This window comes from Pseudonaja textilis, chromosome 1, assembly GCF_049901715.1.
Source record: "Pseudonaja textilis isolate UNSWEBS1 chromosome 1, rPseTex1.2, whole genome shotgun sequence".
In the NCBI taxonomy this organism is placed as follows: Eukaryota; Metazoa; Chordata; class Lepidosauria; order Squamata; family Elapidae; genus Pseudonaja; species Pseudonaja textilis.
The window spans coordinates 235,761,184-235,775,633 of NC_141990.1; the positions used below are offsets into that span (position 1 = coordinate 235,761,184).

A 14,450-nucleotide genomic window follows, 5' to 3' on the forward strand; every position below is an offset into this window, starting at 1 on the left:
TAAAATACTTAAGGAGGGGATGAGATGCAACTCGTTTCGATGTGGGACGGTACGGAGCGATGAGACGTCTACTCGCCGGTCGTCCTCACCAGAGGGTAACCGTACGCATTGCATTCCTGAGCCCCAACTCCTTGAGCGGCTGCGGGCTGCGAAGCGGAGAACTGGGACCTTTCCCGAGGAGCCTCCCCCTTTGTGGGCAGGGCCAAGGAGAAACTCTCCGTCGGGCACGGAGCGGGCGAGCCAGTGTTGAGAGCCAGTGCGCGTTTGTGAGGCTCTCCAGCTGCGCCTGCCTTCGCCCGCCGGGGAGCGCAGCGTTCTCGCTCGCCCTCCCTCCCCTCGCTCGCCCCCAGCTGGCTTCCCCGCGGCTTTCTAAGGACGGGACGATGTCGTCTTCTTCTTCCTCCTCCAAGGCGTGGAGCTTGGGGCGCCTGTCCCTTTCCTCCAGGAAAGGCAGCCTGAAGCCCTCCGTCCTGGAGCTAGCCGAGAACGCCCCCAACGCTCACTACGCGCCGTTTTCCGTCTCCGCGCCCGCAGGAGTCCAGGGCGCGAAAGAGCCGCCGAGCAGCGGCGAAGTAGCCGAGGCGGCCACGGTAGTGATGAGCGCCGATTTCCCGCGCCCGCCGATCAACTTGGACCCGCGCGTCTCCATCTACAGCGTCCGCAGACCTCTGCTCAGCCGCAGCAACATCCAAGGCCGGGTTTACAACTTCTTGGAAAGACCCACCGGCTGGAAGTGCTTCGTCTATCACTTCACCGTGTGAGTCGAACAACTTTTGCCCTCAACTCGCGCCGGCCGGTCTTGCCGCCGCCCTCTTCCTGCTCTGGGTGGCTGCGGCTGACCTCTAACGTCCCCCATTTCCCTTCCCCGGCGGCCTGGTAAACCCCCCGGAGTCGAGGGAGGAAACGGAGGGCAAGGCCAGCTCTTCGTTCCTGGCGCAGGAGAGGCGTGAAGGCGCCTGGAAGGGTGGGCGAGAGAGAGAGAGAGTGTGCCCAGCCTCCCTCGCCGCTCTCCAGGAGTTGGAAATTGTAGCATGCCTGAGGTTCCGTCGTAAGTGCGACGGCTCGTGTGTAGCCGGAGAGCTCTTCCTCCCGCGATTGACGTACCCCCGTGTCTGCAGTGCTGGCTTGGAAAGGAGTCTCCCCCCCACTCTTGCCCCGAGATTGATGGGACGGAACTAAGCGGGCAGCCTGGCCAGCTACACACTGGGCTCGCTTCACATACACACCCACTCCCCAACCTCCGTTTCCTAAGTGCACTCGGGCTGCCCAAGAATTCATCCTTCAGCAGAGTGTAAAAATACCCGCTCAGGCTGTTTTCAAAGAAACGCAGTCTGGTGCTTGAGTGTTTTTACTTGCAAGTCAGTCCACTGGAGTTCAGCTCCTACCTAGGCCTTTGGAAACAGGGTCTGTAAAAAGGGTAAGCTTGTGCCCTGACTTAGGTCACAGCTAAGTTGTAAAGCAGCGGAGTGAGTGTTCGCATGCAACAGTCCGTGGGGCTCCTTCCTGTGATTCCAGTTGCACAGATTCTGCAAATCCTGTTTGTAGATATGCTCTTATGCACAGTCCGGGAAAGCACCGGCAGATAGAGACTCTTGTTTTGTTCCAGTCATTCATAATCCATTTAGCAAAGCAAAGTACAAGGCGCTAAGAAACTATACTTGCTTTTGTACCAGAGCAAAATACTTTGTTGCACATGGGAAGGAACTTTTAAGTCACCTGCCAGAATGGGTCAATTCATTATTTGAAGCTGAGGCCTTTAACTACACAGTGCCCATACACTTCAGTTTTAAAAAGCAATTGGGAAAAACTGGTTTATGAGCTCTGTGAGTTAGAGGGATGGAATGGTAACAGACTTTGTTTAATCCTTTCCTCCATCCATCCTCTTTATGCTCTAGATTGTCCTGCCTGCAGTGCACATGTATTACCTATTCCATAGTGTTTCCCTTTATACTTAAAGAAGAGAAACCTACTTTTTGAAACTTATAGAATGAATAGTACTTAATGCCTATTTTTCACTCATTTCTGTCTACCCTGAATTTCTCCGGATTTCCTCTGTAAAATCGCTAAACTTGTATTTCCCTTTTCAAATGTGCGTGTGGAATGCCTGAAGTAGAAATCTGGAATGCACTGGAATAAAAAGGGGCATTGCACCAGGAGAGCAAAAGGGTCAGGAAAATGGTAGTTCAGAATGGGTAACAGATGTCAAGAATTAGTAAGAGAAAATAATTGGAACTTTGTGTGTGCTTGCATGTAGTCATTAAGGTCACAAATACACTTTCAGGTTTATTTTACTGGCTTATGAAACTAGCCACAGACCATAGTTTGCATTTGTGACTTGTTTAGCATACCACTAGAAACCCACAATGGTTTATAAGCAATAAACAAATGAAACAAACTGTGTTATGAATTAAAATGGTGAAGCCCAGCAGATTGTTGACTTAAAAAACATTTTTTCATGTATAGCAAGTGGTCTGACCCTATTGCTGAACATAACGTATTTAAATGATCACATCCATCTATTATCTTTTAATTTAACCCAATTGAGGCAGGTCAGATGAAGGCAAAACCTCTGATAATTAACCAACGAAGTAGCTTCTCTGTATTGTGACTGAAATCTATGTTCAGAACATTTAGATAAGAATGCTATTCCCCCTTTTCCCAAAATACAAAAGTTGAATTGATTGTGTGAATATGACCTGACAACTAAACAAGAGGAAAGTATTACTCTGTTATATCAATCTTTGGGTAATATTTTTAAAACAGAAAGGACTTTATTAACCAATTTCCTGCTACCTGTAATAATTTATACTTTGCCATTTATCTGATTATTTATCTGGTAGGATTAGAAACAGTGAGCACATGTAGTCTAATCCAAACACTGTAAATTCTTTCTGCTTCATATACAGGTTATACTTGTGCCAAGAACTGAGAGCATAAGTATATCCTGAAACACAGCAGGGCATTAGATGCCTTTGACATTCTGCTTAGGAGAAACACAAGTGATTTGTGGGTACATTTATAATAGCAGTTGTTATAAACCTTACAAAGCCATTTTGAGCCATGGCCTTAATAAGAAATATCAGCAATAGCAAAATAAAATGTACGTCCTTTATATGGAGGATAATTATATTTGTCTAATCCAAGTCATTTATCAAGATGGGATCTTGGATATAACAGGATAATACAGTGTATATCAGAGAAAGTAGGTTCATATATTACAAGCAGATATTGTTTTTTTAACATAGAAGAAGCTATTAAGCAGCAAAACACCACTCAAATCTATTTGCAACAGTGCCTTTGAGCCCTGCATATTCTACAGGCAGTACAATAAAGACATTAAAGCAGTACAGGTAGTCCTTGACTTACGACCACAATTGAGTCCCAAATGTAAGTTGTTAAGTGAGAATTTGTTGAGTGAGTTTTGCCCGATTTTATGATGTTTCTTGTCATTGTTGTTAAGAGAATCACTAAAGTTGATAAGTTAGCAACCTGGTTGTTAAGTGAATCTGGCTTCCCCTTTGATTTTGCTTGTCAGAAGCTTGAAGTGATCACATAATCCCGGAACGCTGCAGCAGTCATAACTATGAACCAGTTGCCAAATATCTGAATTTTGAGCACTTGACCATGAGGATGATATAAACGTTACAACTGTGCAAAACAGTCATAAATCACTTTTTCAGTGCTATTGTAACTTTCGTCACTAAATGAACTGTTGTAAATTGAGGACTACCTGTAGATGGTTGCCAATAGAGAGATAAGAGCATCTTGAGGCTTACATGGAGCAACCTCGTTGATTTGCTAGCTAATCTATTTCAATATCTGTGTCCATCTAGTTAGAGATGCCTGTTAAAAGTCCAGCTCTTTGACAGCCGTCTCAATCAAAAATAATTATTCTAAGCATGTTTTTCAATGTTCTTTAACAAGATTTATTGAACTGAAAGTGAAAAGGTATACGGGTATTAGTAATTGAACTATTTCCCATTTAGAACAAACTTATTCCCAAATTGATTCGACCTTGGTTTGCTTCAAAGTTCAACAGAAACTTCGTTAGTTTCTTTCTAATAGCTTTTCAGTAATTGGCAAAGAGGAGGTTTCCACCCCGATAATAGACAGTTTCCAAAGCAAGTGGCTATTTACAGAATTGTCTTCTGAATTCTTATCAATCTGGTTACATTATTACATCAACATTACAGTGTGCCTACCAGACCCAATTATTGTTTCTATGGCCTTACTAAATAGAAATGCCAAGCATGAGTCTGGTAGCAACTTGTAAAAACCTGTATTCGCTGAATTAATACAGTCGTGCTTTTGGGATCCTATAAAACACTCAGAAGAGTCCCAGAACTAAGCTGATTTGAGTGGTTCCTCCTGACTAAAAAAAATGGCACTGCAAAAGAACTGATTAGATATGTAAGAAATATTAGTTCACAAAACCAAGTTCTGTAGAAGATTCTGTATTTTCTTTTTCTGCTTTTGTATAAACACTGTAGCTTTGGAAAGTAGGAAGAGGAAGGAGTATTTGGGTTTTATTTTTACCATCTTGAGTTATTTATAAAATAATAAAGGCAGGTAGATAGATAGATGATGGATAGATTTATCTGTTTAGATCTATCCATCTAGAACCTCTGGGAGGAGGTTTCAAAGTATTTCTAGCAGGACTACCAGATTCTGTAACAGCTTTGTTACCTCTGGTAACCTCGCCATATACATACATGTATATACATGCAAACTAGACTATGTTGTTCCTCCGTGTCATATAATATATATGGATATATGCGTACTTTTGTTTGTTTATTTTGTCATGTTTATGTAGTGTATATTGGAGGTAGAGACCCTTTGAGAGCTGTATGCAACAAAGTTTCATTTTAATGTATGCCAATTAGTGTACATTCAAAATGACAATAAAGTTATTCTAAGTCTTCTATTTAGATGATAGATAGATAGATAGATAGATAGATAGATAGATAGATAGATGATAGATAGATAGATAGATAGTCTATAGGCATGTATAAATTTGGGCTGTTATCCCAATTTGAATATTTAATTTGCTATGAGTTATTTTTTCGATGATTTATAACAATAAGCCAATTCAATTTGATTGTTTTTCAAGCAATTTGATGAAAAGGATCTTTGGGTGCAAAAGCTCTTCCAGACTGTGAAACTGATTTGAATCCATCTTACTCCATTAAACTATTTAATCTGAATTGTTGATCCAGTTTGTAAAGTCAGCTCAATTTAGTGATTATATTAAATTGCCTTCCCATTATATCTCCAAAGTGAATTTTTGCACAGGCTAGAACTGGTACTTTTCGCACTGCCCCATATTCTATCCCTTTAGTTAGCAAAATATGTTTAAGCAGATTTCATTCTCATTGTGTTTTTTCCCCCGTTCTTCTTTCCTACTTTAAGGTTTTCTTTGCTAAAGGGCTCTATCGCGGTTCTGTTGATTTTGGTTCTGTCTTGGTATTTCTGGTTGGTTCTTTCTTGGTATTTCTGGAATGCTTGCCTTTTAATATAATGTTATAAATGGACTATATTATGAATAGTACAGTGTGAGCATGGGAAATAGAAATAATTGATGCTTTGATATATAAATCTACTTTATCCTGTAAAGGAAAATAGTCTAGAGCTGTGACTTCCATAAATTCTGGATGCAAAAGTTTCTGATTCTATGAATTGACATCACTTTGTAGTAAGATGTAAGATAGGTAGGTAGGTAGGTAGGTAAGTAGGTAGGTAGGTAGATGGATGGATGGATGGATAGATAGATAGATAGATAGATAGATAGATAGATAGATAGATAGATAGATAGATAGATAGATAGATAGATAGATAGATAGATAGATAGATAGATAGATAGATAGATAGATAGATAGATAGATAGATAGAACTATCAGGAGAGGAATGATTGAAAACTCTATTTTGTCATTTCCTGCTCTGAAAGATTGGGACATACATTACCAAGACATTGAGAGAGTGTTTATTTTTATTTATCGTTACATTTGTTTCCCTCCATAATGTCAAAAGACTTTGGGTGATTTACAAACTATAGAATAGAATAATAATTAACACATCTATAGCTGGATTCAAATTGGCAACATCTATGATAGGGCCCTGCAAGTAACTTGGTGCCAAACCATGAAGGATTACTGGAAATACCAGAGCAGGAAATCAACTCTAGAGGAAGGCTAATGAGACTTTTACTGAGGCTGGCTATAATAACAAAATTTTGCAAGTCTGATTCCAGTGAAATCTGCATGAGTCACTTCCGAATGTTATCTCTTTGTGACATAAAAGTGCTCCCAATCCTTTTGGCTAGGCAATAGTTCTTGCATATTTCCATCAAGATCACCTATCTATATAGGTCAAGACCAGCACTTTAATTGTACCTGGAAACCCACTGATAACCATTTCAGGGCCTGCAGCACAGATATGATGTTCTCCTACTGGGGAAGGCTAGCTAATATGCACTGGCTAATTCATCTTAAACCGACTTCAGCTGCTGGGTGGTCTTTAAGGGAAACATTATGTAGATCATGCTGTAGTATTCTAGACTGGTTAAGACAAGGGCATGCGTTACTGTAGTAAGGAACTCAAAGGGGAAGAAGTTTGACAGAACTGTACTTTATAAATCCACTGTTAATGGGGAGGAAAATCCCGGACATACAAAAATGTGCTCTACATGGGGTTGCCTTTGAAAACCACCCAGAAGCTACAACTTGTCCTTGATGTGACAGCACACACAATGATAAGTACTCTAGGTTTGCATATGTAACACCTTTGTTGTGTGAGCTGCACTGACTTCCAGTTTCCTTCCAGGTACAATTAGAGGTGTTGGTTATTCCTTTAAAGCCCTATCTGGCATAGAGCATCTATTGGCACTGCCTTTCCCTAAGGACATTGGTCCATCTTTTACCAGGTAGGGCATGCTTCTCTTAAAAAATTGCCACCTTAAGAGAGCTAGGAAGTGTGCCTTTTCCATGGCAGCTGCTGCCCTGTCCAACACTCTTCCCTCTGAAAAGCAGGCCTCTACTTGCTAATTTATTTAATTCGTTTCAGTTTTATCTCTGTTAAGAGTTATATCGAAGTGTCGTACTGATAACAGATAATCAGAGTTGGAAGGGACCTTATAGGCCATCTAGTCCAACCCCCCCCACCCAAGCTGGAGACGCTACACCATTTCTGACAGATGGCAGTCCAATCTCTTCTTGAAAGTCTCAAGTGATGGCGCTCCCACAACTTCTGAGGGCAAGCTGTTCCATTGGTTGATTGTTCTCACTGTCAGAAAGTTTCTCCTTATTTCCAGGTTAAATCTCTCCTTGTTTCCATCCATTATTCCTTGTCTGGCCTACAGACTCTTTAGAAAATAAATTGACCCCTTCCTCCTTGTGGCAGCCCCTCAACTATTGGAAGACTGCTATCATGTTTCCCCTGGTCCTTCTCTTTACTAGACTAGCCAAGCCCAGTTCCTGTAACCATTCTTCATATGTTTTAGTTTCCAGTCCCCTAATCATTCTGGTTGCTCTTCTCTGTACTTTTTCTGGAATCTCAACATCTTTTTTGTAATGTGGTGAACAGAACTGGATGTAGTACTCTAGGTGTAGTCTTACTAAGGCTTTATAGAGTGGTATTAGTACCTCCCTTGATCTTGATTGTATCCCTCCGTTAATACAACTTTTTGGATTGCATTAGCTTTTTTGGCTGCTGCTGCATACTGCTGGCTCATATTTAGCTGGTTGTCCACTAAGACTCCAAGATCCCTCTCACAGTTATTGCTACTGAGCATGGTTTCACCCAGTCTGTATGTGTACTTTTGGTTTTTCTTGCCTAAGTGTAGGACTTTACTTTTCTCTACATTGAATTTCATTTTGTTAGATATGGCCCAGTGTTCTAGTCTGTCGAGATCCATCTTGGGTGTTAGCTATTCCTGCCAGCTTAGTGTCATTTGCAGATTTGGTAAGTTCCCCTTCTATTCCCTCATCTAAGTTGTTAATGAAGATATTGAAGAGTACTGGGCCTAAGATGGAACCTTGTGGCACCCCACTGCTTACTTCCCTCCATGTAGACTTAAACCCATTAAGGACTACTCGTTGAGTATGGTTTGTCAGCCAATTGTGAGTCCATCTAGTGGTGGTACTATCTATTCCACTTTTTTCTAGCTTACTAAGAAGTAGATTGTGGTCTACTTTGTGGAATGCCTTGCTGAAATCTAAATATATTATGTTCACAGTATTTTTCTGGTCTACTAATTTAGTCACTATGTTGAAGAATGAAATAAGATTGGTTTGGCATGATCTGTTTTTAACAAACCCGTGTTGACTGCTAGTTATTATTTTACTTGTTTCTAGATGTTGGCAGATCTGTTTTTTAATTATCTTTTCCAGGATCTTCCTGGGTATTGATGTTAGGCTGATTGGTCTATAGTTTCCTGGGTCTGTTTTTTTTTCCGTTTTTGAAGATGGGAACCACATCAGCTCTTTTCCAGTCCTCTGGTAGTTTCCCCAGTGCTCCAGGATTTTTGAAAGATATGGTGCAGTGGTTCTGAGATGACCTCTGCCAGCTCCTTTAAAACTCTGGAATGTAATCCATCAGGCCCCGGTGATTTGTTTTCATCAAGATGAGACAAGTGTTTTCTTACTATTTATTTTTGCTTATTTTAACTTTTATTTCTGGTCCGTCTTTTACAGTTATGTTTTGGGTGGGTTGAGCTATAGTTTCTTTTTGCGTGAAGATTGATGCAAAGAATGAGTTAAGCAGTTCTGCTTTCTCTCTGTTGCCTGTTACTTCCTTGCCATCTTCTCTCATTAGTGGACCGACTGTTTCCTTGATTTTTTTTTTTTTTGCTATTTATATGTTGGAAGAAACTTTTTTTATTATCTTTGACTTTTGTTGTTCGTTCTGAGCCTTTGCTATCCTGACTTCATCTTTGCAGATTCTGGCTGTCTGCTGATATTCTGCCTTAGTTGTATGTCCTTCTTTCCATTTTTTTGTACTTGTCCTAACTACAGTTAAAAGTTGATAAGCTGTTTTAAAAGATAAAATAAGATGTTATCATGTTTAAAAAGATAAAACAAGAGACTCTGTTCTGTCATAGGAGCTGAAAAGTGGCTGTTTCATCAATGAAATAGTTAGATGTCCTTTAACAAATCTATCAGTGGTATAATATATAATATGGGAGCATTATTAACAGGGCAGCATGAAGGTTTATGTAATATAAAATACTTGAATTCCGAAGACAAGATGGTGTTATTGTTATTGATGTTCCCAACCTGTTAACTTTTATCAAAAGTTTATAATAGCAATAGCACTTAGATTTATATACCACTTCACAGTGCTTTACAGCCCTCTGTAAGCGGTTTACAGAGTCAGCCTATTGCCCCCAACAATTTGGGTCCTCTTTCCACTGACCTCAGAAGGATGTAAGGTTGAGTCAACCTTGAGCTTGGTGGGATTTGATCTGCAAAATTGAAGTAGGAGTAGCTTAGGCTTGGTTGTATTTGTTATGACTCCAACCCTTAAGAACTCAAAGACACCTACGTGTTATTTAGTTACACTGGTTTCAGTAATCCTTAAGCACCTTATACTTAATTGGGTTATTTCTATTATGTAGAAGTAAATAAGGAGGAAATGTTTGGGATCCATAATCAGCTATTGGTTCCACCGAATTTCATAATGAAGCCTCTCACTGATTTCAATTTGGCTTAATTGTGTACAGGAAATAAATAGCTCAAAATTCTGAGAAAGTTGAAGTATATCTACGCTTTTCTCAATCTTGTGCTGTCCGTATACATTGGATTACAGCTGTTCTCTGCATGTGTCTTATAAGATATAAAATTATAGGATTGTTTTCTGTCTTGTTTCGCAATCACATTTATCTTTTAAACAACCCTATAAAGCAAATTACATTGTGGGCAACTGCAGTGGAGCTTTGCCAAATGAATATTGATCTCCTTTCTTTAATTCGGTCTGGAATTCAACCCAAACAATCACATATAATAGAAAAGAAACCGGATCTCGTATTTCATGTTGCTGTACTGAATGCTGAAGTAAAGGCAAACTCTGTATGTTCATTTTGCTAAGTGCGTAAACCACTTTTTCTCTAGAAGAGATTTGATGGTGGTGTGTTATAAAAAGATAAGTTCTGCATAATAGCAACAATGCCATGGGACATGTGTAATAATGTTTCAGCATAATGATAGGAAAGTTCAACTGTTAAGCTAGCAGTTTACAAAGCTGTTCATGAAAAATTCACAGGCTGGAAATGCTAAAAGAAAAAGCTAACAAGAACCCTTCACCTATTTCATTTGTTTGTGTTCAGGAAATAAGATCAAGTCAGGGCACACTGAATGTGTCTTCTCTAATTAGGTCAAATATGATTCACCGGCTGATTGCAAGGTTGATGAGAGACTGTCATTAAATCATTCCACTACATAGAAGATTATTTGCCTGGTTTGGTATACTTCCAAACAGGTTATTTGGCACGTCAAGGAACCAATCATATGTTCTCATTTCTTTGCAAGCAGGATGAGGGTCAGTCTAATCATGTGAATATCAAACATGAACATTCTCAGGTATAAGTCAAGCGGTAACTACATTTCAGAAATACCTGATTTCTGAGCAATTCTGGAGGCACCGTTCTATTATTCCAAGAACTTCTGCTTGAATAAATACACATATAGCTTTTACACAGGCAAGAAGAATACTTGTGATTAACCCCGCATCAAAAATAGGAAACGATGAATACTGTATGAATTCTGGAAAGCAAATTGTTTCACTTATTACAAAACAGATAGTCCTCAACTTATTGTTCTGACCTAGGCTTCCCCCAAAAGCACTCTTTGTCCTGGCAAAACCCCTTTTATTAAATGAAGGTGAATTTCTTGTATTCACATTCAGCCAAAGGCCTGGCAAACAGTCTTTCAAGGGTGAAATTAGGAGCACAGATGGGTGGTATTCTACCAGTTTGCACATATTTGCTAGAACTGGTTGTTAATATTCTAAGCAGTTCGGAGAACCGGTTGTTAGAAGAAATTACTGGCCTAATCCTGTAAGGAAGGCAGGAAAGAAACATTCTGGTGTTGCTTACAGAAACTGCCTCTCCATTAACCCTTATTACATTCTTGGCAGGACTAGACTTCCTGTCTCAGGAGTTTTTTCCCTTCCTTTGCTAGTACTTTGGTTGTGTGCAGTGACCATTCAAAGTTACAATGGCACTGGAAAAAGTGACTTTTGACCATTTTTCACACTTACGACTGTTGCAGCATCCCCACAGTCATGAGAGGCGAGGAGATGCGTGTCTTGATGTGAGGGATATTGAGTTGGCCACGCCCAGCCAATAACATGACCACCAAGCCATGCCCACCAATTTAGCCATGCCCACAGAACCAGTTGTTAAAAATTTTGAATTCCACCCCTGAGGACCTTATCTAGCTTGGAGAGCTGCCAAGTAAATATTTTCAAACGTAGTGCTGACAAGCAAAGACTTGGCACAGAGTTTCTGAGATGCACAGACAGATCTTCACACTGCTGCAATGAATGCATTGTTTCCTGCAAAAGCCCCCTCCCCTTTTGCTCCTCTTTTAATCCCTATTGGAGGGACCATTCACCATCCACCTGTGGCTTTACTCCCATGTTGTCCCTTAGTTCATAATTGCCTGTAAAAGTCTGTAGAGATTCTCAGTCATTCAGGTCATGGTTATCCCAAAAGTACTTTTTCAGGAGGCAACTGGACTTTCTTTGTTTTTTCTTCAAAGATTGTCAAATAAAGATATACCCATGTATAGATGGAAATGCTTTGATCCTCCCAGTGGCATATATCCAACTATAGGAAATAATAACTAGTTTAGTTTGCAATATTGAATACTTTGCAAAGACAACGAAAGGGGTCAGTTTATTGTATAATTTAAAATATGTTGGTATATAATTGGACAGACTTCAAAATGTAAAATACTGAAGTTTGATGGATCACACTTGAATTGAGTAAAAGATACACTTGATTCTGCCACAAGGTAGATTAAAATATAGTTATTGTGGCTACAGCATCTATTCAAAATCCATGTTTGTTTGCTAAAAATCCATGTTTGTTTACTAAATTCATGTGCAAGATTAGCATGTTTGAGGGAGAAGGAATATTCAATTTCCTTAGTGATGAGTAAAATTTTTGCTGGCTTGATTTAGAATGACTTCACCTAAATTATGTCTATTTTAAGCTAATTCAAAATTATTCCTAATTAATGCATTTTAAACTCATATTTATTTGCTAAATTTATTTGCCACTTATCTAGCCATGATGTAGTCCCATGTGTTAACAGAAGTAAAATAGCAGTACTATAGTGGAACGATAACATATACAATGAAAACACAACAGAAATACATCAATATATTCCCCCCAAAAAATTCAATAAAGAAAAATAAGGAAATGTAATATGTGACATGCATTATATCTTATGGTATTACAAAATTAAGTAAATCAGAATTAAGTTTTCTTTTATTTCAATTTCCTACTTCAAAATTGAAACCCCATTAATTTGTTAAAAGTATTTTTATGCTGCTTTAATCATCAGATTCTAAACAACTTACTAACAACAACACACACACACACACACACACACACACACACGGATAGATAGATGATAGATAGATAGATAGATAGATAGATAGATATAACACAATATAGTAAAGAATAAAAGTGCCAAAAGTATCAATATGTCATATGTAGCAATACAGTAAAAAAAGGAGTACCAAAAGTATTAAGATGCAGTCAGCAATTATAATATTAGGTCATAAAACCATAATGTCTGTATCATCAAACAATTGGATTTGTCTCAGTCTCAGGTGCCTTCTGTACATTCTTGCTTCAGTCTCCAATTGTTTTAAAAAGCTTCCTGAATGTTAGAAGTTAGAATATAATTTTTATATCTGGTGGGATGGCTTTCAACAGAGCGGGAATGACTGTAGAAAATACCTATGGGGTGAAATCTCAATATATGGTCTGAAAGCAAACCTGGGCAAGCAGATTCTGTTTGTAATAGAGTAAGGAAGATGACCTTGGCAGAAATATATAAAAATTGTTAGCTAGGCGAAAGGAACTGAAATATAATGTTTTTAAAGTTTAGAACACTGAGTTTAGATTTTGAAGTGGCTCGGATAGATAGCTTCCTAATTCACCAGGATATAAGAAGGAAGAGGATGTACAGTACTGTCAGACATGCGTGATTACGTTATTATAGCCAAACTAAATAAAAATAAAAATCTCAATAAAAACTTTTGGTGGAGTTGATTTCTTTGACTTGTCTAACTAGTGGGGCTGACAAAAAGTTGTCTATGTATGCAGATTATTTGTTTTAAAAAATTAAATGAAGTCATAAATCATCCTTTGAGCTATTATGAATGGGCAACTGGTAGACCCTTGACCTCGTCTAATAAATGAAGAAGAAATCTGGCCAGACTTCTTGACCTGCAGCTCTCCTTGTGATGTCCCTCACTGTAATCCTTGGAGGTAGTAAACAATAACCCAAAGTGTATACAGGTAATTCTCGATTTACAACATTTCATTTAGTGACTGTTCGAAGTTACAATGACACTAACTTACAACCGCTTTTCACACTTTACAGCGTCCCCATGGTCACGTGATCAAATTTCGGACTCTTGGCAACTGGTTCATATTTATGACGGTTGCAGTGTTCCAGGGTTATATGTGTTTACCTTTTGCAACCTTCTGACAAGCAAAGTCAATGGAGAAGCCAGATTCACTTAACAGTTTGACTAATTTAGCAACTGCTGTGATTCACTTAAGAACTGTGGCAAGAAAGGTCATAAAATGGGCAAAACTCACTTAACAGATGTCTCATTTAAGAACAGAATTGTGGTTGCTAGTCGAGAACTACCTGTACTGCCTCCAAGCCAGAAAGTGGTTGTATAATCTTATCAGTGGTGGGATTCAGAATATTTTTACTACCGGTTCTGTGGGCATGGCTTGGTGGACATTTCTACAAGCCTGACAGAGGTTTATAAAATAAATAGATCTATAGCACTAATACAGAGCATTCCTTCTCCATTATAGCATTAGTTATTGGAAATATACTGCAAAATTCCATTCCCTCCCCACCCCACTAACCTGCTTTCCAGCTCCGTTCTCCTGTGTGGAACCCAAGAAGACCCAGCCGATCACTTGGGAAGCCGAGAACAGATGGAGTGGGGCCAGTCAGAGGTGATATTTGCTGTTTCTCAAACTACTCAAAATTTCTGCTACCGGTTCTCATCAGAACCTGCTGAATACCACCTCTGAATCTTATCCTAAAGAGATTTCTTATTTCTATCTTGAACTCTTACAAACCTCGGTGCAACACTTGTGTACTAAGAACTGAGTTCACACAATTTACAAAGCCAAAATATGGTAGTTTGATTATGTTTTAGCAGATGATGCAAATCCCAAAAGTTGTAATTTATGC

General features: G+C 39.3%; 1 protein-coding gene across 1 annotated transcript in view; it reads left to right on the forward strand.

Annotated features, from left to right (window-relative positions):
- The first annotated feature begins 204 nt into the window (after positions 1-204).
- The window catches only part of KCNQ1 (potassium voltage-gated channel subfamily Q member 1), a 378,292-nt gene continuing 364,046 nt past the window's right edge, over positions 205-14,450 (forward strand). Inside the window, exon 1 of the mRNA XM_026706550.2 lies at positions 205-757. Within this exon, the coding sequence (XP_026562335.1) occupies positions 384-757 (374 nt within the window). The 5' untranslated portion in view covers positions 205-383. The remainder of the gene's footprint in view (positions 758-14,450) is intronic.